This window comes from Paramormyrops kingsleyae, chromosome 7 (assembly GCF_048594095.1).
Source record: "Paramormyrops kingsleyae isolate MSU_618 chromosome 7, PKINGS_0.4, whole genome shotgun sequence".
NCBI lineage: Eukaryota > Metazoa > Chordata > Actinopteri > Osteoglossiformes > Mormyridae > Paramormyrops > Paramormyrops kingsleyae.
In genome coordinates, this window is record NC_132803.1 from 36,291,902 (window position 1) to 36,319,844 (window position 27,943).

General features: G+C 44.3%; 1 protein-coding gene across 4 annotated transcripts in view; it reads right to left on the minus strand.

The window, feature by feature from the left end:
* epb41l4a (erythrocyte membrane protein band 4.1 like 4A) overlaps window positions 1–27,943 on the minus strand; it is a 128,342-nt gene that overhangs the window by 66,370 nt on the left and 34,029 nt on the right. For all 4 annotated transcript variants that reach the window (XR_011992453.1, XM_072714884.1, XM_023796924.2 and 1 more), the window contains exons 3-6: window positions 19,369–19,420; window positions 17,922–18,000; window positions 17,613–17,710; window positions 15,910–16,030 (exon numbers count right to left, since the gene is read on the minus strand). Coding sequence is in view for 3 of the 4 variants with exons in the window: in XM_072714884.1 (XP_072570985.1) it covers window positions 15,910–16,030; window positions 17,613–17,710; window positions 17,922–18,000; window positions 19,369–19,420 (350 nt within the window). In the remaining variant the exon portion in view is untranslated. The remainder of the gene's footprint in view (window positions 1–15,909; window positions 16,031–17,612; window positions 17,711–17,921; window positions 18,001–19,368; window positions 19,421–27,943) is intronic.

Here is a 27,943-nt window from a genome sequence, read left to right on the forward strand (position 1 = left end):
TGCCCACGGCGCCCCCTGCTGGCCGCACGCCTGCAGAGGATGACGCCGCTCAGCCCGCGGCGCCCCCTGCTGGCCACTCACCTGAACTGCCTGTCACGCCTGCAGCTGCCTCCGCTCTGCCTGAGGTGCCCGCCGAGGCGCCCCCTGCTGGCCACACGCCCACGGCCCCATCCGAGGCCGCCTCTCCCGTCATGCCCGCGGCCCTGCCTGAGGCCGCATCTCCCGTCCTGCCCGTGGCCCTGCCTGAGGCCACATCTCCCGTCCTGCCCGCGGCCCTGCCTGAGGCCGCCTCTCTGCCTCTGCGGCCACGCCCGAGGCTCCGGCTGCCCCGCCTGCGGCCACGCCCGAGGCTCCGGCTGCCCCACTTGTTGCCTCCCTCCTGACTCCCTCGCCCTTACCCCGGCAAGGCTGATGCCCCCCAGGACCCCGCCTTTCGGTGTCCCGTAAGGGACGGGGACATAGGCGTCGGGCCCGGGTCCCGCCTGCCCTGCCCCCTGGCTCGCCCGTTCGGCCCCTGGCGGTGGCTAGGTGGCTGCCTGCGGGTCCTCCGGCTCGGGGTCGGCGGTCCCCTCCGGGTCCCCCCCTGGATCCTCGGTGCCGGTCCTCGGTCCCGCCTCCGGGTCCATGTCGGCCGCCTCTGGGCCCCCCTGCTCCGGCTGGGCGTCGGACGCCGCCTCCGCCTGCCGCGGCTTCCCCCTTTGGCCTGCCTGCACTGGTGTTCCCTCCTGCTCCCTCCGTGTCCCCTCCGTCACTCCCTCGTCCCGTTCCCTTGGCCCCTGGGTGGTCCCCTCCTGCTCCCTCCTCCCTCTCCCCTGCGGCCCCTCCGGCCGCTGCCCGTCGCCCGCCTGGGCTCCCTCGTGCTCCCCTTGTTCCTCCTCCCTTTCCGTTTGTCCCGCCTGTCTCTGCTCCTCGTCCCTCTTTGTCTCCTTCGTTCACTCCTGGCCCTTTTGTTCCGCCTTTCTCCCCTTCTTCTGTGTCGTGTCTTGTCCTTCTTCTCGTCCCTGTTCTCGTTCTGCGTCTCCGTTCTGTTCCCTGTTTTTGGTTGACGTTCTGCTTTGTTTTCCAGGTCCTGTTTTCCCGGTTCGTCTCGTCCGTCGCCTCTCCTCTGGTGTGCCCGGTGTGCGCGCCTTTGGGGGGGGGGTTCTGTCACACCCTGCTCCGTACGATCCCGATGTGTGCCACGCCCCCCTCATTACCTCGTGTTCTTCCCTGATGGATCTCACCTGTTGCTCGTTTCCCTCAGCTTGTCTAGTGTATTTAGTCCTTGTCAGAGTCAGTCATCCCCAGATCAGTCATTGTTGTGTTGTCCGTAGATGTCCGTGCCTGTCCGTCTTTGTGAATAAATCCCGTTTACCTGACGTTCTGGCTGCACGTCGCCTGCTTCCCTGCTCGCCCGAGCCCGAACGTGACAATGATAATACCTCGGTAAAATTATTTATGGATTAATATTATTATTTTTCATTTAGGTATTTCTTTAGCTATATGTGAATAAGGCGGTCCGTCGCGCACTTCTGTAATTTAATCTTCCTCAAAGTCATTCTCTACGGGAGTATGTCTCCGGTCAAATGGTATGCTTTCCGGAGTTTTCTTCAATGTCTGAGATTGGATGTAGGCTTATTAAGTTTATTGGGATTCGTAATTCTTTCATATATTTTTCGTAGTAAATCGTCATCACGCCTTCCCAGATCTTCGTAAAATTATTATATTTTCTTCAATTTACATATTATAGCCAGCTGAGTTCGGAGTGGTGAGGACATTTTGCACTGCTCGGTCAGCATAGTTACAAGTAGTGAAGTAGAGAGGGAAGGGCAGACAGCTGCAGAGCCAAACGAACTTGGGTGATGGTGAAGATTATCGCTACAGAACTGAACAATATTGTGATATTAGTCACCTTTGCACTGTTATGCGTTCGAGTGATTTAAAACTGAGAATCACCCCCCCACCCCCCCGGAATTGTATTTCTTTATTTTTTGTAAGTACTTCAAGTTTTGTTTTTGTATTAAATGCATATATACCGATATCAGACCCCCTTTATCCATTGGGGCTCTTTGTAAATCTTGGGTCAGACATTTAGCTTAAAATGGCTTTTTTTTTAAAAAAGGTTGCCAACTTTTGATCTATTCTTAGTTATATAACTAAGTAATATGTAATATTTAGCAGGTCAACGTGCCGATCTGTTGTTGGGCTTGAGTTTTTCTTAAGTGATGAAGGGTTTCTGATCACCTTTGCACAATCTTTGTTGTTGTTTATTGTTGGTAACTGATTTCCAATAATAAATGCATACATTTGCAAAAAGCAATCATGCCTTGCCAACTCTAATATTGATAAGAATATTAACACCTGAAAAAAAATCCCTTAATGTTGAATGATGAATAAATTCATGATTCAATTTGTGATTAATTTGTGATTAACTATGAACAGTTGTGTGATTAATCACGATTAAATATTTTAATCTATTGACAGCCCTAATATATGTGTGTGTGTGTGTGTGTGTAATTTCTATAGGTGTAATTTTTATTTTAATCAACACAGAGTAAAATGTATTTGAATAGTAGCACAAAAAAAGTTCTGTTACTTACTTTAAAACTTAAGGTAACCGTCGTAACCTAACTGAATTCAGACTCTTATGGCTGAACTTTACCTTTTGTGGATACAAAACAGCTGCTTTACTACACAAGATAATTGTCTCTTGTATTACAATGAAATATGTTTCATTTACAAGGCATGAGAAGGATAACGATAAATTAACATATAAAGAAGTTCACATGGATTTGAACCATCTTTCGGCACGTCATTTTCAGTGCAGTGTCAGCGAGGTTCCATCTGTTTCTGAGTGATTCAGTCTGCACACTAGACACCAGGCAGTCCCTGCAGGGCAGGCGTGTGCAACGTGCTTGGGTCTTTCATGCATCATTTATTTCACTAGGGCCGCATGCCTTCAAGATAAAGGCATCTCACTTTTCCAGCAGCTTACTGAAGGGTTTTACTCCCCCGTCCCTGCAAATTCCAGACAGGCAAATGTTTAACCACCCTGAGACCTGTGAAAACACACTGAGCAATCACACTTTGACGCACGCATTTGTAGATTCCCAACCATGGAATATTTCCTGACACGGAAGGTGGAAACCGCCACTATACTTAAATATATGCTTGGTAGTAGCTATTAAAGTTAGGATGGACTTATTGCTGCCTGTTTTTGGAAATTATCACCATGGCAATGAAGAACTTGTCTGTCAAGGACCTCTTTACGCAGCAGGGCAAGAGGGTGGAACTAACTGCTCTCCTTGGGAAAGTCAAACACACTGTGATGTCGAGTATGTGAGGGCAATTAGCCACATAAATTGCCTCCTCGTTCACCAAAAGCCCACACTCTGCTTCACTAAATTACGTTTCCCTAACTCAGAAACTATACCGAAGGCTGAGTTATGTAACCATGTAAAATACCGGCTGACAAGATCAGCTAATAAGATTAGCTTGTGTTGAGAATCTAAAAACAAACAAACAAACAAACAAAACTGAAGCAGGCTGTGCTCGACCTCAACATTTGGCCCATACTGGGAGGCTATGTCAGGAAGTGGAATGTCAAAGGAAGAAGTTGACAAAATCATAACCTGGACTGAAGGTGCTGTTTAAGGATAACATGACAGGGAGTGCAGCAGGACACTCCTACTAATAGTTTGATTTACGCTTACATCTAGTAATTTATTATTTTAGCCAGTGCTTTTGTCCTATTTTTCACGGTCACCCCAAGCTTTGGCCATAGAGCCTAAATTGCCTTGTTTCATGGTATCAGGATATCATGAGTTAAAAACAAGAATGGGGAAGAGATCAGACAATATGGTTTGTTATATATTCTTGCCCTTAAGATAAAGATAGGAAGGTTAGACCATGATGGCAATGGTCAATCATTTATAGAATGTTTACATTTTAAAAGAATGAAACACAAGCATCCTGACATGATTTATGATGGGATAACAGCAAATTATAAGAACATAAGATTCAGCTTGAACTATGTTATCAGGAAGACTATTCCATACTCTGACTACACGCTGTGTGAAGAAGTGCTTCCTTAAATCCAGTTTGAAATGTTCTCCCGCTAATTTCCACCAATGGCCACGAGTTCTTGTATTTGAACTAATGCTGAAGTAACTATTCGGTTGAACAGCATCCAAACCTGTTAGAATCTTATAGACCTGGATCATGTCCCCCCTCAGTCTCCTTTGCTTGAGGCTGAACAGATTTAGCTCAACTAACCTTTCCTCGTATGACATTCCTCTAAGACCAGGAATCATTCTTGTGGCCCTACGCTGCACCTTTTCTAAGGCCGCAATGACCTTTTTAAGATATGGTGACCAAACCTGCACACAATATTCTAGGTGAGGTCTCACCAAGGGATTGTATAATCTTAGCATTACCTCCCTTGACTTAAAATCCACACACCTGGAGATATACCCCAACATCCTATTGCTCTTTTTTATTGCTTCCTCGCACTGGCGAGAATGAGGCATGGAAGCATCAACATACACACCAAGGTCTTTCTCATAATCAGCTACCTTTATTTCAGTAGGTCCCATAAAATACCTGTACTTTATATTTCTGCTCCCTACATGGAGTACCTTACATTTGTCTATGTTAAATTTCATCTGCCAGGTATCGGCCCAGTCACTAATTAAATCAAGATCCCGCTGTAGCTGCTGAGCTGCTAGTTCAGTATCTGCTACACCACCCACCTTGGTGTCATCTGCAAATTTCACCAGTTTACTGTATATATTGGTGTCAATATCATTTATGTAAATTAGGAACAATAGTGGTCCTAAAATTGAACCCTGCGGTACCCCACTATGAACGCAGGCCCACTGTGACATTGTGCCTCTTATAACTACTCGCTGCTTCCTATCTGTTAACCAGTTATCAATCCAGGTCGCTACAGTTCCTAAAATACCTGTCGCTTTGAGTTTAAGTAAGAGCCTCTTGTGGGGGACAACATGAAAAGCCTTTTGGAAATCTAAGTAGATGACATCATAGGCCTTCTTATCACCAACTTCCTGAGTAGCTTCCTCAAAAAACTCCAACAGATTTGTTAAACAGGATCTACCTCTCCTAAATCCATGCTGGCTATCCCTCAAAATGTTATTTGAGTCCAGGTAATCTACCATTTTCTCTTTGATTATAGCCTCCATAACTTTACCAGTTATACAAGTTAGACTGATTGGCCTATAGTTTGACAAATTACTTCTATCCCCTTTTTTGAAAATGGGTGTTAACATAAGAACATAAGAACATAAGAACTATACAAACGAGAGGAGGCCATTCGGCCCATCGAGCTCGCTTGGGGAGAACTTAACTAATAGCTCAGAGTTGTTAAAATCTTATCTAGCTCTGATTTAAAGGAACCCAAGGATTCAGCTTGCACTACGTTATCAGGAAGACTATTCCATACTCTGACTACACGCTGTGTAAAGAAGTGCTTCCTTAAATCCAGTTTGAAATGTTCTCCCGCTAATTTCCACCTATGGCCACGAGTTCTTGTATTTGAACTAATGCTGAAGTAACTATTCGGTTGAACAGCATCCAAACCTGTTAGAATCTTATAGACCTGGATCATGTCCCCCCTCAGTCTCCTTTGCTTGAGGCTGAACAGATTTAGCTCAAATAACCTTTCCTCGTATGACATTCCTCTAAGACCAGGAATCATTCTTGTGGCCCTACGCTGCACCTTTTCTAAGGCCGCTATGTCCTTTTTAAGATATGGTGACCAAACCTGTACACAATATTCTAGGTGAGGTCTCACCAAGGAATTGTATAATCTTAGCATTACATCCCTTGACTTAAACTCCACACACCTGGAGATGTACCCCAACATCCTATTGGCCTTTTTTATTGCTTCCCCACACTGGCGAGAATGAGACATGGAAGCATCAACATACACACCAAGGTCTTTCTCATAATCAGCTACCTTTATTTCAGTAGGTCCCATAAAATACCTGTACTTTATATTTCTGCTCCCTACATGGAGTACCTTACATTTGTCTATGTTAAATTTCATCTGCCAGGTGTCAGCCCAGTCACTAATTAAATTAAGATCCCGCTGTAGCTGCTGAGCCGCTAGTTCAGTATCTGCTACACCACCCACCTTGGTGTCATCTGCAAATTTCACCAGTTTACTGTATATATTGGTGTCTATATCATTTATGTAAATTAGGAACAAAAGTGGTCCTAAAATTGAACCCTGCGGTACCCCACTATGAACGCAGGCCCACTGTGACATCGAGCCTCTTATAACTACTCGTTGCTTCCTATCCGTTAACCAGTTATCAATCCAAGTCGCTACAGTTCCTAAAATACCTGTCGCTTTGAGTTTAAGTGAGAGCCTCTTGTGGGGAACAACATCAAAATGCTTTTGGAATTCTAAATAGATGACATCATAGGCCTTCTTATCATCAACTTCCTGAGTAGCTTCCTCAAAAAACTCCAACAGATTTGTTAAACAGGATCTACCTCTCCTAAATCCATGCTGGCTATCCCTCAAAATGTTATTTGAGTCCAGGTAATCTACCATTTTCTCTTTGATTATAGCCTCCATAACTTTACCAGTTATACAAGTTAGACTGATTGGCCTATAGTTTGACAAATTACTTCTATCCCCTTTTTTGAAAATGGGCGTTATGTTGGCATGCTTCCAATCAGAAGGTACCACACCATCAGATAAGGATTTTTGAAACAGTAATGTTAAGGGTCGGCAAATAATATCCCTCATCTCTTTTAACACTATAGGTAAGATGCCATCAGGGCCCTGTGATTTATTTATTTTGAGCTTAGCTAGGCTTTGCAAAACATCAGCTTCAGTTATATATATATTAGTTATAGACGATGTTGAATTAGTAATAAGAACTGGTAAGTTACTAGTGTCCTCGACAGTGAATACCCGTGCAAAACTATCATTGAACTCATTTACTATGTCAATGTCGTTTTCAATTATAAGACCCTTACTATCCTGCAGATTAGTAATTTCAGCTTTTAGAGCTCTTTTAGAGTTAAAATACTGGAAGAAACTTTTAACGTCATCCTTAGCCTCCAATGCGATCTTCCTTTCGACATTCCTTTTAGCTCGTCTAATGTCATTTTTTAATTCAGCCTGTAGATTTAGATACTCTTGCTTTATTATGTCATCATCAGTTATTTTCCATCTCTGGAACAAAGCCCTTTTCCTCCTTACTTTATACTTTATGTCCCTATTAAACCACCTAGGTTGCAATTTCCTAGATTTATTCTTGCTAGAAACAGGTATGAAGTCCTCTTGTACTTGCAATAATGTGCTTTTAAAAAATTCCCATGCCTCTTCAACAGTTTTGTTATTTAACTCCATCCAGTTCACGGTTTCTAGTTTTAATCTCATACAATTGAAGTTAGCCTTCCTAACATTATATATTTTTGATTTGGACTTTGCTCTTCGGGCACTAAACTTAACCTCAAATTTAACCATGTTATGATCGCTACTGTCAAGTGGTTCTAAAACATCTAATTTACCAATCCTGTCCTGGTTATTAGACAAAACAAGATCAAGAATGGCATCTCCCCTGGTAGGGGTGTTAACAAACTGAGTAAAAAAACAATCCTGTACTAATTCCACCATCTCAAGTTCATTTTCAGAAGAGCCAGCAACAATGTCCCACTGTATCCCCGGTAGATTAAAATCACCCATAACTACCACATCATTTTTATTGCTCATAATCCTAATATCACTGTATAACAATCTGCTTTCCTCAGCAGCTACATTGGGTGCTCTGTAACAAACACCGACAATTAGGCTATTTGAGTTTGTAGCATCTAATTTTACCCATATAGCTTCCGTACTTTTACTTATATCAGTAAGCTCCCTTTCCTGCAAGATTTCCTTTACATATACTGCAACACCACCTCCCTTCTTACCTATACGGTCTTTACGGAACAATGTGTAACCATCCATATTATATTCTTGTCCATCCTTATCACTCAACCACGTTTCAGTTATTGCTATAATATCATAAGAGTCCGATGAGATAAGAGCCTCTAAATCATGAATTTTATTCCTAATACTCCTGGCGTTTAAATACAGACAACAAAGGGTAGGCTTATTACAGTGCCTACTTATAATATGATTTTTTTGGGCTTTCCGTTTCCCCCCAGTTACATACTTAACTAACCTCCCTGCCCCCCCAGTCCCTAGTTTAAACATTCCTCAACTACTCTACAAATACGCCTTCCCAGTACACTGGTTCCCCTCCGGTTCAGATGCAACCCATCCGGCTTGAACAGGTCCCACCTGTTCCAGAAGGTCCTCCAGTGCCCCATAAACCTAAACCCCTCTTTCCTACACCATCCTTTTAGCCACGCATTTAATCTCCTTATCTCAGCTAACTTAGCCTCACTTGCGCGTGGCACGGGGAGTATTTCGGAAAATACCACCATGGACGTTCTGCTTCTAAGCTTATTGGCGACTTCTATAAATTTATCCTGCAGAACAGCCCTTCTACCCTTGCCTATGTCGTTGGTGCCAACATGCACCACGACAACTGGATCCACCCCAGCTGGGGCCAAAAGCTTGTCCACACGATCTGGAAGGTCTCCTACCTGGGCACCAGGCAGGCAAGACACCGTACGGGACCCTCTATCACGCGTGCACACATAACTGTCTACTCCCCTAATAATTGAATCCCCCACTACCACAACCTCCCTCTTTCTGGGGGGAGGGGGCTCCTCAGTGCCCAAGGGCCCACCTGCTTCCCCAGTCCCTTCCGGCTCTGAAGCTGGAAGCACCTGAAACCTGTTAGACACAGACACCTCAGGTGATGCCGCCTCTGTAACGTGTGTACGCCTTTTCCTGCGTCTACGACCTACGGTCACCCAGCTCTCTCGACCTCTCTGCTCTTCATTCTCCCTCCCCCCCATTAGTGGCGTACACACCGTCTCCCTAAACGGCGTATCAACTAGCTCATCTAACTCACTGTTGCATTGGATGCGAGCCAGTTGCTCCTCAAGGTCGCGAACCTTGACCATGAGTGAGTCCACTAGCTTACATCGCTCGCAGATGAAGTCCGACTGGACACTAACGTCCAGAAGGGCAAACATCTTGCAAACGCAACACTGAGCTGGCCCCATAATTAACTAACTCACTATGACCCCGTACTCCCAGCCCAGTAAATTTATATAGTGTATTTAACTATAAAGATTAATTTGCGTAACAATAAATGCAGTAACGTGCGGAGTACACTAAAATAAGTTATTACTTGTGTTAAAACGGAACTTAATTATTATTTTATTAAAAATTTTAAACCTGATAAACTTACTACTACTTACCAGAAGAACTTCTGCCTGAACCAAGTATGAACTAAAAACAAGGCGAAATCGAAGTTGCTCTTGGGAGGTCGAAAAACCACAAAAACCCCCTCACAGCAGGCTACTGCCGGAGCGGGAAAAAAGTGGAAAATGTCCTCCCGGCCCCGACTGGCGACCGAGCAAAGCTCAGGAGCAACTGTCCTTTTCCGACGCTTGGTAGCGATACCGACGTTAGATGTTATTAGTTTTAATCGCCCCGCGGGTGTTTGTTACGGAGTTTAAACGCGGACAGAAAAACGCCGCGCACGCGACACCCGCAGCTCTCTGTCGGTAATAATCGCGCTGTTGATTAACAGACAGGACAGACAAGCACTCACGCTGACCGAAATAAGAACAATAAATAGAAATAAACAGCCACCCACGTAAACAGGTAAAGCACACAAACACTCAAAACACTCCAAAAAAACAATCCCAAACAATCGCTGCAGCTCAACACCACTCTCTCGCAGCAATCCCAGCAATCCTCGCAGCAATCCCAGCAATCCCTGCGCCACGAATATGGCAGTGGCTAGAGATTTTATGTTGGCATGCTTCCAATCAGAAGGTGCCAGACCTTCCCAAAAGGATTTTTTTACTATTTTTACACTCATTTTACACTGCAAATTCATTTATACGCAAGGGGGTTAAGTGTCAATTTTTTGAATATGATGTTAAGATATTCAGCAATTTTAAGTGAATTTTCTGAAATGAACATCCATCCATCCATTTTCTCCCGCTTATCCGAGGTCGGGTCACGGGGGCAGCAGTCTCAGCAGGGAAACCCAGACTTCCCTCTCCCCGGCCACTTCATCCAGCTCCTCTGGGGGAATCCCGAGGCGTTCCCAGGCCAGCCGAGAGACATAGTCCCTCCAGCATGTCCTGGGTCTTCCCCGGGGCCTCCTCCCAGTGGGACATGCCCGGAACACCTCACCAGGGAGGTGTCCAGGAGGCATCGTAATCAGATGCCCAAGCCACCTCATCTGGCTCCTCTCAATGCGGAGGAGCAGCGGCTCTACTCTGAGTCCCTCCCGAATGAGCGAGCTCCTTACCCTATCTCTAAGGGAGAGCCCAGCCACCCTGCAGAGGAAACTCATTTCGGCCGCTTACACTCGCGATCTTGTTCTTTCGGTCACTACCCACAGCTCGTGACCATGGGTGAGGGTAGGAACGTAGATCGACTGGTAAATCGAGAGCTTCGCCTTTTGGCTCAGCTCCTTCTTTACCATGACAGACCAATGCAGCGCCCGCATCACTGCGGACGCCGCACCGATCCGCCTGTCAATCTCCCGCTCCATCATCACCACCCTCATGAACAAGACCCAGAGATACTTAAACTCCTCCACTTGGGGAAGGACCCCATCCCCGACCCGGAGAGAGCATTCTACCCGTTTCCGGCTGAGGACCATGGTCTCGGATTTGGAGGTGCTGATTCTCATCCCAGCCGCTTCACACTCGGCTGCGAACTGTTCCAGCGAGAGCTGAAGGTCACGGTCCGATGAGGCCAACAGGACCACATCATCTGCAAAAAGCAGAGACCTAATCCTGAGGTCACCAAACCGGACACCCTCACACCAAACGCCCTGGCTGCGCCTACAAATTCTGTCCATAAAAACTATGAACAGAATCGGTGACAAAGGGCAGCCCTGACGGAGTCCAACCCTCACCGGAAACAAGTCCGACTTATTGCCGCCCATGCGGACCAGACTCTGGCACCGGTCATACAGGCCTTAAAAGGAAGCTCGGCACCCCATACTCCCAGAGCACCCCCCACAGGACTCCCCGAGGGACACGGTCGAATGCCTTCTCCAAGTCCACAAAACACATGTAGACTGGTTGGGCAAAATCCCATTAACCCTCCAGAACCCTGCGGAGAGTATAGAGCTGGTCCACTGTTCCACGGCCGGGGTGAAAACCACACTGCTCCTCCTGAATCCGAGGTTCAACAATCCGGCGGACCCTCCTCTCCAGAACCCCCGAATAGAACTTACCAGGGAGGCTGAGGAGTGTGATCCCCCTATAGTTGGAGCACACCCTCTGGTCCCCCTTCTTAAAAAGGGGGACCACCACCCCGGTCTGCCAGTCCAGAGGCACTGCCCCCGATGTCCACACGATGCTGCAGATGCGTGTCAACCAGGACAGCCCCACAGCATCCAGAGCCTTAAGGAACTCCGGGCGGCTCTCATTCAGCCCTGGGGCTCGGCCACCGAGGAGCTTTTTAATCACCTCAGTGACCTCCGCCCCCGAGATAGGGGAGTCCACACCTAAGTCCCCATACTCTGCTTCCACATTGGAAGGCGTGTCGGTGGGATTGAGGAGGTCTTCGAAGTATTACTTCCACCGACCCAAAACGTCCCGGGTTGAGGTCAGCAGCACCCCATCCCCACCATAAACAGTGTTGATGTTACACTGCTTTCCCACCCGGAGCCGCCGGATGGTGGACCAGAATCGCCTCGAAGCCATCCAGAAGTGGCCTCACCAAACTCCTCCCAAACCCGAGTTTTTGCCTCAGCGACCGCCGAAGCCGCATCCCGCTTGGCCTGCCAGTACCTGTCAGCTGCCTCTGGAGTTCCACAAGCTAAAAAGGCCCGATAGGACTCCTTCTTCAGCTTCACGGCATCCCTCACCACTGGTGTCCACCAGCGGGTTCGCGGATTGTCACCACGACAGGCACCGACCACCTTACGGCCACAGCTCCGGTCAGCCGCCTCCACAATGGAGGCGCGGAACATGGCCCATTCGGACTCAATGTCCCCCGCCTCCCCCGGGACATGGGAGAAGTTCTGCTGGAGGTAGGAGTTGAAACTCCTCCTGACAGGGGATTCTACCAGACGTTCCCAGCAGACCCGCACTATACGCTTGGGCCTGCCAGGCCTGGCCGGCTTCCTCCCCCACCAGCGGAGTCAACCCACCACCAGGTAGTGATCAGTTGACAGCTCCGCCCTTCTCTTCACACGAGTGTCCAAGACATGCGGCCGCAAGTTCGATGACACGACTACAAAGTCGATCATCGAACTGCGGCCTAGGTGTCCTGGTGCCAGGTGCACACCCTTATGCCTGAACATGGTGTTCATTATGGACAATCCGTAGCGAGCACAGAAGTCCAACAACAGAACACCACTCGGGTTCAGATCGGGGGGGGCGTTCCTCCCAAACACGCCACTCCAGGTCTCACTGTCATTGCCCACGTGAGCATTGAAGCCCCCCCGCAGAACAAGAGAGTCCCCAGAATGAGTGCTCTCCAACACCCCTTCCAGGGACTCTAAAAAGGGTGGATATACTGAACTGCCGCTCGGCGCATAAGCGCAAACAACAGTCAGAACCCGTCCCCCCACCCGAAGGCGAAGGGAGGCTATCCTCTCGTCCACTGCGGTAAACCCCAATGTACAGGCGCCGAGCCAGTGGGCAATAAGTATGCCCACCCCCGCTCAGCGCCTCTCCCCGCAGGCAACTCCAGAGTGGAAGAGGGTCCAACACCCTTCGAGGAGACTGGTTCCAGAGCCCAAGCTGTGCGTCGAGGTGAGCCCGACTATGTCTAGCCGGAACTTCACAACCTCACGCACCAGCTCAGGCTCCTTCCCCATCAGAGATGTGACATTCCATGTCCCAAGAGCTAGCTTCTGCAGCCGAGAATCAGACCGCCAAGGTCCCCGCCTTTGGCCACTGCCCAGCTCACAACGCACCCAACCCCTATGGCCCCTCCTATGGGTGGTGAGCCCATTGGAGGGGAGACCCACGTGCCTTGTTCGGGCTGTGTCCGACCAGGCCCCATGGGTATAGGCCTGGCCACCAGGCGCTCGCCATCGAGCCCCACCCCCAGGCCTGGCTCCAGGGGGCCCCGGTGACCCACGTCCGGGCAAGGGAAAACGTGTTTTCATCATGTTTTTCTTCATAAGGGGTCTTTTGAGCCGCACTTCATCTGGTTCCTCACCCAGGACCTGTTTGCCTTGGGTGACCCTACCAGGGGCATAAAGCCCCGGGTAACTTAGCTCCTGAGATCACTGGAACACGCAAACCCCTCCACCACGATAAGGTGTCGGCTCCAGGAGGGGTGAAATGAACATAGCAACATTTTTCTTTGTGAACATGGGCTCAGACAGTGATTATTATGGAACAGATCATTGTTTCCATTTTAACAGTATAGATAAAACACATGGAGAACTATGCTATGAGAATAAAGCTCTCATTGCTATAGTTATGAAAAGGGCCACAGGTTGCATACAGTATAGAGACGAAACTGAGTGGCATTAAGAAAAAACATGCTACAAAACAACAAAGGAGAAATATAACATATAAAAGGAAGAGAAGATATAGCAGAGTAACTATAGAACCATCTGGAAAGAGCCAAAGAAGCACTGAGCATTAGATTTAATCCCATGATCGTATGCTATCGAAAGTCAGGCCATTCACCTTGTGGACTTGGACCCGTACAACCTGTAAGCTGACCACTGAAGCTGACCATAGGGCAAACAGGATATTTCATGGTAACTCAGCTTGCTCCAGGGCCACTGGATGTATGACTGACCCGGTGCTCAGACCCTCACTCTCACCTCTGCACATGTGTGTGTGTCTTAAAGGAGAGCAAGATGGGATGTGAAAATGAAAGAATTCCTGTGCAGTTGTGGAAACGACAACTCGGGCTCTAAGAGGAAAGGCACATTTCCTCTGGCTGTGAGCTCCTCGCTTGGTGGGGGGGGCTGAGTATTACACTGGCATAGAGCATAGATTCTGAGTCAATTCAGTCAGATTTCAGGAAGTTTGGATGGGGAAATTGTCTTGATCCACCCTTCCTGAAGCTCGTACCCCCCCCCCCTTAGGGAAAAATGATAAAAATAAACACCAAGAAAAGAAATGGTGCTGCCATGTTTTGAAAAAAAGTTAGAGATTAGTTTCAAACGTCCCGATTTAATTTTATATCTTCGTTTATGTTATATGGACATAATTATACAGGATAATCGTTCTGTCTAATTTTTTTCTTCCTCCATAAATTGATGGATGGCAGTTGTTTAAAATCAGCCAAGGGGAATACACCAGAAGTCAAACAGAGAGAGAGATGAATGGAAGAGCTTCACCTCTACATTGATTTACAATGTTCGGTGTCTGCACGCTAAGACAAAGGTAATTGGTGATTTAAGAATTTATGGCAAATGCAAAGCGCACAAAAATTCAGCCAAGACTTCATAAATCTACATGGTACTACATTTTAAAAATGAAGCGGTAAACTTCCTTAAGAACATAAGATCGTTTCCCAGACCAGTCACTTATAATAAGATTCATAATCTATGCAATTTGTTAATATTAATGTGCTTTACATCACGCCCTGTTTTACATGCTCCAAGGGGAACAGGCTTGCAAAAGCGTTCTGAGATCGATGCATAGATGCTGATATGTTCAGTGTTCAGTATTATAAGTGGGATCTTTTATATATATGCATTTATATTTACATACTTATGCATTTCTATATGTGCACGCTACTTGAGCCCCAGGATGAAAGGGAAGCGTGTGTGTTACATGCAGAAATCTTTGTCTGGCAGTCTGCATTAAAACGCCTTCATCTGAGATACAGCAGAAAAAGAAGATTATGCAATAAAAAGATGCAATTTTCTGTTGTTTGGAACATCTACATAATGATATGATAATGTGAGGTTATTCAGTCTCAGAATAAGTCCTGAGGAAAACCTCTATTGAATCTAAAAGTAATAGGATTTTAGATGAAGTCAAATCCTTATTTTGTCACAGTTTTTAAGATGCAAACTAAATTTCAATTCCACTTCAAAAGCCCCCAAGCCTTATATACTGATTAAGACAGCAGCAGGGTTCAGTGAACATTAATAAAAATAAAATATAGTCGAATCACTTCAGCTCCCAGTTTAAGGTCCATGACACATGTAACATTTCTGAGAATTTTGCTATTTTTGCATATTTAAATTCAGCTCAGATGTACATTAAGCGGCATTTATTGGTTGTATATCATGAAGTTGTCCTTCTTAATAATCAAGAATAAGGGCTGCATTATTATAAGACAACAGGAAAATGTTAATGGAGTGTGACATTACCATTGAAATGCTACATTAACATTAAGCAGAGCGTACAGCTATGGAAACGCATGCATGTTTAACTAATCAATGCTCCCCTAATCATATAATGGATTATAATGGATTATTATTAATGTGTAATTGTGCTCTTTCCAGACGCCAAATAGATAAAAATTCTGGGAGCAGACTGGTATTGCTGAAAGAGCTTCTTAACAGTAATGTGACAGCAGAGTGTATTGAGTGGACACCAGCTGTAGCTACAGGGTGAACCACTTTCGCAGTGTTTGACATCCTTTGCTGCACGATTCAGGTTTTAGCTGGAAGTCATTCATCTGGTTTACCTTGGCTGGGATAATAAAAGGCTGGGATTATAAAACAATACTGGAAAGAAGACCATTTTCTGGAAATGACCTGTTACTTACAGTAGTGATAAATTTGAAAACAGTAAATTGGGGGAAAAAATGACTTCTCATATGAAACGGAGGGGCTTGTCTTTCCATTGTACAGCGGTGGACCTCCTTACTTTATGGTTTTGTGGATCCGCTCCACGGCATCCTCGAGCTCCCGTTTCTGATCCGGCACAAAGCGGTACTCTGACACGTACCCCGGCACATGCCTGGACAGGTCATAATCGCCCAGCTCGGCTGTGGGAAGAAGGAGAGTCAGAGAGAAAAATGGACTCTGGATGACCACAGGATGTGCAATGAAATTGCATTCCTGACAAAGTGCATCAAACCTCCCCCAAAATACCCACAAAGACTCATAAATAATGAGTTAGTAGCAGAAAGCATCTCCCAGGGACCTAATTATATATAATAATATAAAAGTGATATGCTGAGATACTTACAATATTTGCATTATATGCTTAAATTGCACTGAGTATATATATTTATTTTCATAAATCTACTTGTATTTGTTATGTTATTGACTGTTTAATTGTACCCTGCTTTTAGTGACTTAAGTTTTGTTTGTGTTTTGGGTTTAATTTGTTGTTATCAGTGTCTGGAAGGACACGCAAAGTAAGATCTGTATTACACAGTATAAGTGACCATTCACTGTGCACGTGACAATAAACCCTTGAATCCTGACACCAGGGGCATCAGAAGCATTTTGAATGTGGGGGGGACACAGTGGCATAAAACTAATATTTTATGTTAAATGTGAGGGGGACACATCCCCCTCAGATTTAATGGCGGCGACTGTCAGGCATGAATACTATTGCCTGACAGTCATTAATATATTGTAATGACACATGTCTATATATCAATTCTTTGTTATAAAATAGGTGAAGGTAAGAATTAAAATGCTCTCTGGAATCTGTTTTGATCATACTTCTGAGACTGACACTTTATAGTAGCCAATGAAATGCTAATGCTTCAGTTTTGGTTCACCAGAACAGGTTTTCTGAACCAAGTAACCATGGAGTGATTGGCTACGTTCACACTGCCAACCATATCGTTCAATTCCGATTTTTTGCTCAGATCGGATTTGTCTATCTTGACGGTTCACATTCATAAGTACAAGTGACCTGTATCTGACTGTAATGTGAACGCATCGGTCCTCCGAAACGTCACGCATGCGCACATTGATACGTTTTTACATGGGTAAAAAGCTGGTTGCAAAATTGGCACGTTGTGCGGCCATGACCGCTGCGCTGATTCAAGTCTATTGCCTCTTTAAACTTTGACTTCAGGCTCTTTATTGTTCTTTGGCATTGTAGCCACGTTCGTGTCAACGCTGTGTCATTTCTTTGGCAATTATTTCAAATACTACTCTATTACGAGTTCCTTCCAGTTTAGCTTGAACAGATTCATTTCCCCAAATAGCAATTAAATCCCCACCTTCTCCATCCTTCCACTGACTGTTATCGCAGCTCTCCTCCATTTTTACCTTCCTGCACTGCTGGTGCAGGCTGATGTCAGCGCATCCGTATAAGCAAAAAGCCACATAAATTCCGATCTGAGCGTTCACATTCAGGTCGCATTGGCCACGAATCGGATACGTATCCAATTTAGTACCACATATGAAAGTGGCACAAATCCGATTTGAAAAGATCAGATTTGCGTGTCCACACAGCCCAGAAAACATCAGATCTGTGTCACATTAAGGCAAAAAATCCGATTTGAGTCACTTCAGCATGGCAGTGTGAACGTAGCCATTGTCTCACATGAGTACCTGCAGTAGTCACAATTATGGTCACAAAAGGGGGAGGGGGGACACGCTCACCCTGCACGGCTAAAGCGGCCAGCTGCGCGGCAGCGCTGAATAGACATGGCAGGCGGCCCTGCAGCACGTCCTGCTTCACCTGGAGGAAGAACTGGTACCTGGGGAGAAGGGCAAATTGCAGCACGGGCCGCCGGATCAGAACCGGAGGGGTGGAGGCCGGCAGAGGCTGGTGGGGTGAAAACAGCTGGGGGCGGGATCAGGAAATATGGGGGCTTCAAAGAGACAAGCCGATGACTGTCTTAATGTAAAGTATTAAAAAATTATCATGAATACTGTTACTAGTACTGTTACTGACGTGACCGAATATACCTGGTTATTTCTTCCTTTAGTTTACAGGGATCCTCGATGTAAAACTTGACTCCAAAGTAGAGGATGTAGGGAGGTCCCGCTAAAATATGAACGGGGGCACAAATTAAAGAGAACAGTGCAGGCAGCCAAACTATGAAGACGGAAAAGGGAGACTCGGGGTGATTTAACAATGTTCTGCAGTCAGGATGTTGCTTCCTACTGTTTTATATAACCTTTTTGGAGTAAGACAGATAGCCCATTTAGAGGGCAACATCACCTACGCATTTGCACCAAAGGCTTCTCTTCCCAACAGATTAGCCCACATTTTGATTTTCAGTATGGCCCTCCAACATTTCAGATGCCGTTTTCCCTTTTTTATGTTTCTGAGACCACAGGCCAGTGCTACTTTTGTTCTTCTGCAAAGAAACTGCCAAATATGTCTGTGCCCAGCTGGCTGCTGACATAGCAAATGGGAAAAAATCTACTATGTTTATTGTGTTAGACCTCTTTATCCTGTTTACCAGTGGAGTGGGCTTTGAGACAGACACTTGACATACATCCAGGCCTTGAGGATTGCCAATCATAGCTATTCCTACAGGACAGCCATCTGAATACTGCTGTGGGTGGCACAATGCAGAAAATGCACATGGCAATACAGCAGAAAGTGAGGTTAAAGGCTGGTTCATACTTCTCTGAACGCGTTCTAGTGGACGTGTCCGTTCAAACGTTTATGACACATTTGACGTCATTGTGCGCCTTCATGGACGAACGCCTGCTGCACTCTAAATCTGTGTCTACGCAGTGGTGTATGCGCAGCTCTAAACACACTGTGCTAACAACGTGGATGGATTTGTAAACTCTACAGGGTAGTTTATCAACTCTACAGACTATTTAAAATGTAATAAAAGTGTTACATATATGTAAATGCATGCGTATTTGAGTGCAGACTCGTCTCAAATTGAAAATCTCACACCAGGCAGCTGACCAAAGTTGGCAGCCTTGTGAGCTGGCATTCTGAGTTTGTAAAACATAGAGAAATGGACACAAACCTCACTGGTGTGGTACATGTGCAGGGAATATCAGAATAATAATGTATATTATTATCATTAATATAAATATAAATATAACACGTTGTGTGCATGTGCAAAGTTGACTGGAGGAACTACAAACGTTTCCGTGTACGCATACGCAAAGTGGATACGCAAGTGCTGCAATTGGGCGGAGAAGTATGAATCAGCCTTAAAGCAGTGACAAATGAAACCGCTCAGAGAGAGGCATGTGACACAGGCCTATACTCTCCAATGCAGCCTCCATAATTTGGTTTTAACATGGCTGTCACTGACATTAATGACACTTAACAATTTAGCAAGATGCTGATAGATAGATTGCCCATCATTGCCAGATACGTTTTGAAAGTAACATTGAGCAAGAGGAAGACTTAAAACACAGAAATCAGGCGAATACCTACTTGTTATAAAATCTTTATGTTCAGCAAGGGTTTTCGAAGGATCCAGCCAGTACTGTAAACAACACATTTGGTTAATTTGTGGCTCAAACTGAAAAGAAAAACATTTTAAACTTAAAATATTATTCAGAAGCAAAACTGGATATAAGAAATAGTTAAAATACTAAATAACTCAGTGGAACAACAAACTCGTCAAACCCCCCCAAAGGAACATGCCCTTAACAATGCATCCCACATATTCTCCTACGCTGTAATTATGTTTATAAATCATGGCTGCTTCTGGAGTCTGACAGTTACAGTACAGCAGCAAGCCACTGACTCATGCCTGGATTGGCAGGATGTTGGAAGAGCACAAAGCTTCTCAGCAGCTCTGAAAAGTCAGAGAACAGCCGCCAGAGCAGGTATAACCTGAGCATTTGGTTTTGTGCTTGATGGGCCCAGAAATATATGCCAAATTATAGCTAAAACTGACTATATGATAACCAGGATAATTACTAAAGCTATGCCGTTAATTTGTTGAATGTTGTTCCTGGGTGTTTCTGGTAAATAATGCTGCGGACCATTTCAAATGGTGTGTCATAAAGGTAGATTTATTTTATTAAACAAAGAGCCAAAATTAAAATGCACACGTGTAATACCTCATGTATTTGTCGTTCCAGTTTTCAAACATCATGTCAGAAATAATCCAGGAGAATAAACACACTTGACATTCAAAATCTTGTATTTTGGCACGTCAGGTTGTTTTTGTGGAATTTCGCATATTTAGTTGACTTACTTAAGTATCTCTAAGGTCATGTCTTACAGTTATGCCAAAATGTCTCCAGTTCTATCTCTTGCTGGTGTTTTTCCAAAGCAGTTTTTGAAAGTACTTAATGTCGCTCTTTAGCCAAAGAAGCTGGAATGCTTACTTTTGTGCTCGGTATCATTCCTGCCCTGCTGCTGTTTTTCGCCTTCGCATTTAGCTGCTAAGTTACGCAGTGTGTGCCGTTCAGAAGGCCAGCCGAGGTCACCACAGGACCCGACCTCCATAAATACAAAATCAGCCCTTTTCTATATTCCCAGGATTTCTACTTGAGAAAAATATTTTCTGAAGGCTGTTTCAGGAGAATGGTTTAAACAGTCATCCCATTTTCCAAAGTTTTATTTATAAAATCGTACCCTAACCCTCTCATAATAATGCATTAGCATATGGCTGCCATTGAATACATACATAATAACTCAGACAGGGTTAAGACCTTCACTATTTGGTTAAGCATAAGATGCCTGATCTACAGTGGCAGAGTAATGAATTCAGGGACCCACTGGCTGCACTTTTCTTAGGCCCCTTTTCTGCCCCCACTCCCTAAAACGATACCAGGATTAAATATAATACTATTAAATATTAGTAACTATAAAGTAATTTGACACTGTATCAAGTAAGAGCAATCACATCAAAACAACAACAAACCGGCAAGCTTACATTTTCACATCAGTCATATGCAGCAACCAGAAACAGCTCAACAGAAACCTCCCTGAATAAAAGCATCTCAATAGTGGTAACCTTAAAACATTATCCAGTGCGTGTCAACTGCATCCACAATGTTTATCATAGATAGCATCGACCATACATAACTTTGCAGAGAGAGGCAAATTCCAAATGAATATAAAACAAGTTCTTACTATTACAATGTTTTCCTCCGGGCTTAAAACTAATTGATCAGGCTTGTAAAATCCATTATATGTAGGAAACAGACACATACGCATACCAGAAAATACACAAGGCTATTAAAAAAGCACCAAAAAAGAGATACATTTAAGAATTGGTCTCCCCATTCATCACCTCAACTTAAACAATCGTCATATTGCAAACAAATAAAAGACCAATGAAGGATCACTTAAAAAATAGTAGTAATAAAAAAAACTTGATGGCTAATAGGAGCCCCCAGATCACTCCCTAGGCTGCAGCAGAGGCAAGCCTGATCATTAATCTGCCTCTGATGATCTAAATGATTTTAAACATGGTGTGACTGTTGGTGCCAAACATGGTGGTTGTCTAAGCATTCACACTCTTGGGATTCTCACACACTACAGCATCTAGGGTTTTCAGACAATGGTGCGATCAAGAAAAACATCTAGTCAGGGTCAGTTTCGTGGCTGAAAACACCTTGTTACTTGGAGAGGTCAGAGGAGAATGGTCAGACTTGTTAAAACTAACAGGATAATCTACTAAGGGGGACCCCCACCCCATTTGGCAAAATCAACCAAGGGGGACCCCCACCCCATTTGGCAAAATCTACTGAGGGGGACCCCCGCCCCATTCGGCAAAATCTACCAAGAGGGACCCTCACCCCATCTGGCAAAATTTATGTAGGGCTCCCCCCCCGCCATTCAGCAAAATCTTCCGAGAGGGACCCCAGCCCCATTTGGTTATAAAAGTAACTCACGCTGTAAAGAAGGTTAGAGGCCACTGCTGTAAAAGAATGTGTTTGAAAAAGGCCTATTAACAGGCAATATTAAAAAAGTAACTCGCGCTGTAAAGAAGGTTAGAGGCCACTGCTGTAAAAGAATGTGTTTGAAAAAGGCCTATTAACAGGCAATATTAGCTGTGTTTTTTGTTTACCGGGTATGGTACAGAATGTAGCTGCGCAAAAGAGTCCTAACACGCTATAGGGTGTGGAGGCAGCATTAACGGCTCTTACCTCACCCACCTTAGGTATGCACTAGACAGGCACTTTGAACGTCCCCACATGGTCAGTGTTTAAGCTTATGGTCAATGACTGTCACCCCATTTGGGAGCTGCTATTTGTGAGGCTAAGAGTATCAATAGTAGGTGTACAACACAACTGGAATGCTGGTATACACGCCTAGTGGTTAGCAAACATTAGATTCAGGAGTCTGTGTTTGATTTACTATGCGGTGCATTGTAACGCATGAGGTAGGCAGAATCTGAGTGAATTCACCAAACACTTAAAACAAATATATTACATATTTTAAAATGTCATATGTAGGTAAGGAAGTGATTTCTTCATAATCTTTATTATCACAGGTGCCTCCTTTTGTTCATTTTTAGTGGCATGTTTCCTGATACTTTACCCTCTGCCTATTCAGTGTTTCCCATCAGTGATTTCACTTTTATTGCTGAACAAATAACTTGCAGAATGATTATTTCAGTTGTTTCCACACATCTTCCAACCAATTATCAGGACTGTGGGGTATTTCACTTATGCTTTAATCAGAAATCAAAATACATTTTAATAGGGTTCCAGTCATGCTGAACATGATGGGTGGTGTGTAGCCCAATGGGTTAGCGTGCTGTGCAATCATAAGAAAGTTGCCGGTTCAAACCCCATGATCGGCAGATTGATGCCACTGCTGCGCCCTTGAGCAAGGCCCGTAACCCGCAGCTCCAGGGGCTCTGCACACTGTCTGACGCTGTGCTGTGACCCCCCAAGCTTGCTCTCATCTGTATGTGTGTCTCAGAGAAAGCAAGAAAGCACGGGCAAATAGAGAATTTCCCAATGGAAAAAAATAAAGTATCTCTATCCTAGGTCTTATATAAATATGTTTGGAGCTATTGTCATTGGGTAAAGGATAGGGCCAACTGAGTCTCACACTCTCACCAAAACACCACCTTCCGAGACAGCAGTCACCCCATGAGGGGCAGCCACCAGCACATTCTGCTTCACTTCTCCATTACCCACTGCTTGTGATACTGAGCTGTCTTGGTTATGCACACGACAGAGTGACATGACATGACAGCAAGACATGAACTGTAACCACATTGCCTAGAATGATCCGGCAATGTGTTTCTGTTAAGCGTCCCATGGAAGATTTGTCAAGGAAGCCTACAAGACCAATGCAAGCAGAAAGAGCTGATGGATAATTAAGTTAACGAGCATTTTTCCATTCCAGCTTCGCTGTTCCCGGCGAATTACTTCTATTCAGTAATAAAAACCAGAGAGGAATATAAATGAATCTGGGGGAAGCAGAAAGTGGGACTTAGCATCCTTAATGAAAGCAGGGGGGGCAAACCCCATCTTCTCATTTACCTACTCTTTTAATGCTTAAGAAACACCTAGTGAAACCCCACACAGGGCAGTCTTCAACAGGAATGCAGAGAACGAGGAAATGTAAATGAAAGAAGTGCCCAGGAGTCCAGCATCAGACTACTCTGTATCTGGATACAGAGTTATGCAGCACAATTTTCTCTTCAAATTGAATCAGCTCCAAGTTGGTCTGCTGCTTGCTATAAAGTATAACCACAATGAGCAAATGATCAAACTGCACTGGAATCGTCTTATAAGCTATAAAATTTGAAATAGCCAGAGATAATAATTAGCAAACCCTTGCTCAGTCTAGTTGATGTGTTAGCATGTGACAGCCGTAGAAACACAGATGCAGGGGTGGTCTGGGTTCTTTTCGGCTTATAGCAGACAGACCTGCCAGTCCACCACTTTCATTTCTATGGTGTCACGTTTCCAGTACCTTCTAATGTTAACCAAAGGCCTATATTTGGTTGCATTACCATCCTTGGTGCGCTTCTGCACACCCTGGCGTAGTGCTGGGCGATAAAACGATGTCGATTTTTTATCGATAAGAAATGAGGACGATTGCGATGATACACACAGACTATAAAACTCGATCAACCAAGTATGCTGTTTTAGAGAATGCGCTAAGACAGACAACTCAATGGCCTATGGGCTATGGAGGAGAGGTTTACTGAACGCCAGCACAACAGCCAATCACCGACGACGTGGTAAATTTGCCCATCCTCCCTTAAAGAAGCAATGGGTGCGTTCGACTTGGGCTCAGGTCTGTCTGTAGTTGACATGATGTGGAGCGCGATCTGCCGGCGGCTGCAGGAGTGGAGTATAAAAACATAAGAAATTTACAAATGAGAGGGAGGCATTCGGCCCATCAAGCTTGTTTGGGGAGAACTTAACTAATAGTTCAGAGTTGTTAAAATTTTATCTAGCTCTGATTTAAAGGAACCCAGGGTTTTAGCTTCCACTACACTAGCAGGAAGACTATTCCATACTCTAACTACACGCTGTGTAAAGAAGTGCTTCCTCAAATTTATTTTAAAATGTTCTGCCGCTATTTTCCACTTATGGCCAGGAGTTCTAATATTTAAACTAATATTAAAATAGCCATTTGGCTGAACAGCATCCAAACCCATTAGAATCTTATAGACCTGGATCATGTCCCACCTTAGTCTCCTTTGCTCAAGGCTAAACAGATTCAGCTCAGCTAACCTCTCCTCATAAGACATTCCTCTAAGACCAGGAATAATTCTCGTAGCCCTCCGTTGCACCTTTTCTAAGGCAGCAATGTCCTTCTTAAGGTAAGGTGAACAAACCTGCACACAATATTGTAGGTGGGGTCTTACCAAGGAATTATATAAATGTAACATCACCTCCCTTGACTTAAACTCCACACAACTAGAGATATAACACAACATTCTATTGGCCTTTTTTATTGCTTCCACACAGGCGAGAGTGGGACATGGAAGCATCAACATACACACGGAGATCTTTCTCGTAATCAGCTACCTTTATTTCAGTGGAACCCATAAAATATCTGTACTTTATATTTCTGCTCCCTGCATGGAGTATCTTACATTCATCTGTGTTAAATTTCATCTGCCAAGTATCAGCCCAGTCGCTAATTAAATCCAGATCCCGTTGTAGCCTCTCTGCTGCTAGATCAGTATCTGCTACACCACCCACCTTGGTGTCATCTGCAAATTTAACCAGTTTACTGTATGTATTGGTGTCAATATCATTAATGTAAATTAGGAACAATAGTGGTCCTAAAACTGAACCCTGCGGTACCCCACTATGAACGCAGGCCCACTGTGACATTGTGCCTCTAATAACTACTTGCTGCTTCCTGTCAGTTAACCAGTTTTTGATCCAAGCTGCCACAGTTCCTAAAATCCCTGCAGCTTTGAGCTATAGCAAGAGCCGTTTGTGGGGGACAACATCAAAGGCCTTCTGGAAATCTAAGTAGATCACATCGTAGGCCTTTTTGTGATCAATTTCACTTGTAGCTTCCTCAAAGAACTCAAGTAGATTCGTTAAACAGGATCTACCTCTCCTAAATCCATGTTGGCTATCTCTCAGAATGTTATATGCATCCAGGTAATCTACCATTTTCACTTGGATTATAGCTTCCATTATTTTTCCAGTAATGCTACTTACTACTGATTGGCCTATAGATTGCTGGATTACTTCTATCCCCTTTTTTGAATATGGGTGTTATATTAGCATGCTTCCAATCTGAAGGTACCACACTCGCAGATAACAATTTCTGGAATATTAAAGTTAAAGGTTGGCTAATAATATCCCTCATCTCTTTTAAAACTATAGGTAAGATGCCATCAGGGCCCTGCGATTTGTTTATTTTGAGTTTAGCTAGGCTTAGTACCACATCAGCCTATACATATATTGGTCATAGACGACGCTGTATTCGTACTAATTGGTGGTAAGTTACTTGTATTCTCTACTGTGAACACCTGTGAAAAATAATCATTAAACTCATTTACTATTTATCAATTTCATTTTCAATTATAAGGCCCTTACTATCCTGCAAATTAGTGATTTCAGCTTTTAGAGCTCTTCTGGAGTTAAAGTATTGGAAGAAACTTTCATTGTCATCCTTAGCCTCCAATGCAATTTTTCTTTCTACATCCCTCTTGGACAGTCTAATGTTATTTTTTAACTCTACCTGTAGACTTATGCCTTGTCCACACGTACACGGGTATTTTTTAAAACGGTGTTTTTCCTCCTCCGTTTAAAAAAAAAATCCCCGTCCACACGAACATTGTCTTCTAAAATATTTCCGTCCACATGAAACCGCTAAAATGCGCTGTCAAGAGTATGCCAAAACAACAGGCGGCATTATAACTCTAACCATACTGCCATGTTAGCCAATCAGAAGCCTAACTGCCAGTCCTGTTAAGTTGAAAACCATGGCGCACATTCCGACGCCTGTGTTGATCAATATAATGCGGGAGTGACTCAACATTTATCTGTACACATGTAAGAAGTCCTGTCAGCAAGGTTAGCACACTATTTCGGCTAAGTCTGCCATTGCTCAAACTCGCCTAATGTATACTAGTGGTGGGTGGATCGATCCAAGTATCGATAATATCGATAATAATGTTGGTATTGATATTGATCAATACCAGTTTAATGAGATCGATACTTCAGTTTCAGTTTCTCTCCTGGATGCACTGCGGCTGTCTGTTTTCGCAATGCTGCTCTCTATTGCCGCTCCCGACTGTCACGTGACTCAGCGACGCCAGGCAAGCAGACAAGCTCACCTGCACGCACACACAATATAAATATTTACAATAAAGTATTGTAACAGTGGGTTGCTGAGCCATGCTCGCAATAATTAAACAGCAAAAACAGTTCGGGGTTTAATCACCATATGCCGTTTATTACACCTGTACCACTGCAATCACACACACTCGCACTGCCCACCGTGCTCATTGCCCCGTTTACTCCTCATACACACGGTGGGCGCATGCATACATGCACATACACTACGTACAACAATAAACATTAACCGCTATACACAGCACATTTATAATCACACAAGCGATTACTGAGAACTATTCACAAGCTGACATCAGTCCAACATGTGGCGCTGGCCGCCGGTACCTCCGCTCTACAGTATTTATTTACTCATAAACTTTGCCCAAATTCTGCCCTGGGTTTTAACCAATTAATAAAAAAAATCCAAAAACATTTAATGGTAATGAAAATTAATTCAGCTTTAGCAATTTAATGATGCATCGGTATCGATACTTGCCCTATATTTACTTGGTATCGGATCGATACCAAATCTTGTAGTATCGCACACCACTAATGTATACAGCAAACAGCGCATGCTCTGACGTTAAACGAAGTGGACAACGGCGCACAATCTGACGTTTCGAGCCAATAACTCTGTTTTCCCTGTTTACATGTCGAGTTTCTTAAAATCTTCACCCTGGATGGAGTTTTGCAAAAGCTCCATTTTCAGTGACCTAAGACGCCGTTTACGTGTGGACAAAAGCCCAAGACGTATAGAAAAAGGTACGTTTTAAAAAATACCCGTGTACGTGTGGACAAGGCATTAGATACTCCTGCTTAATTTTGAAATCATTAGTTATTTTCCAATTGTGGAACAGAGCCTTTTTTCTCCTGACTTTATTCTTAATTTCACCTTGGTTGTCGTTTCCTAGATTTAGTTTTGCTGGAAAGAGGTATGAAGTACTCTTGCACTTGCAACAATGTGCTTTTAAAAAATTCCCATGCCTCTTCAACCGTTTTGCTATTTAACTCCGTCCAGTTTGCAGTTTCTAGTTTCTGTCTCATACCATTCAAGTTAGTCTTCCTAACATTGTATACTTTTAATTTCGACTTTGCTCTTCTGACACTAAAATTAACCTTGAATTTAACCATGTTATGATCACTACCGTCCAATGGTTCTAAAACCTCTAATTTTCCAATCCTATCCTGGTTATTACAGAAAACAAGATCAAGAAGGGCTTCTCCCCTGGTAGGAGTATTAACAAACTGAGTAAAAAAACAATCCTGTACTAATT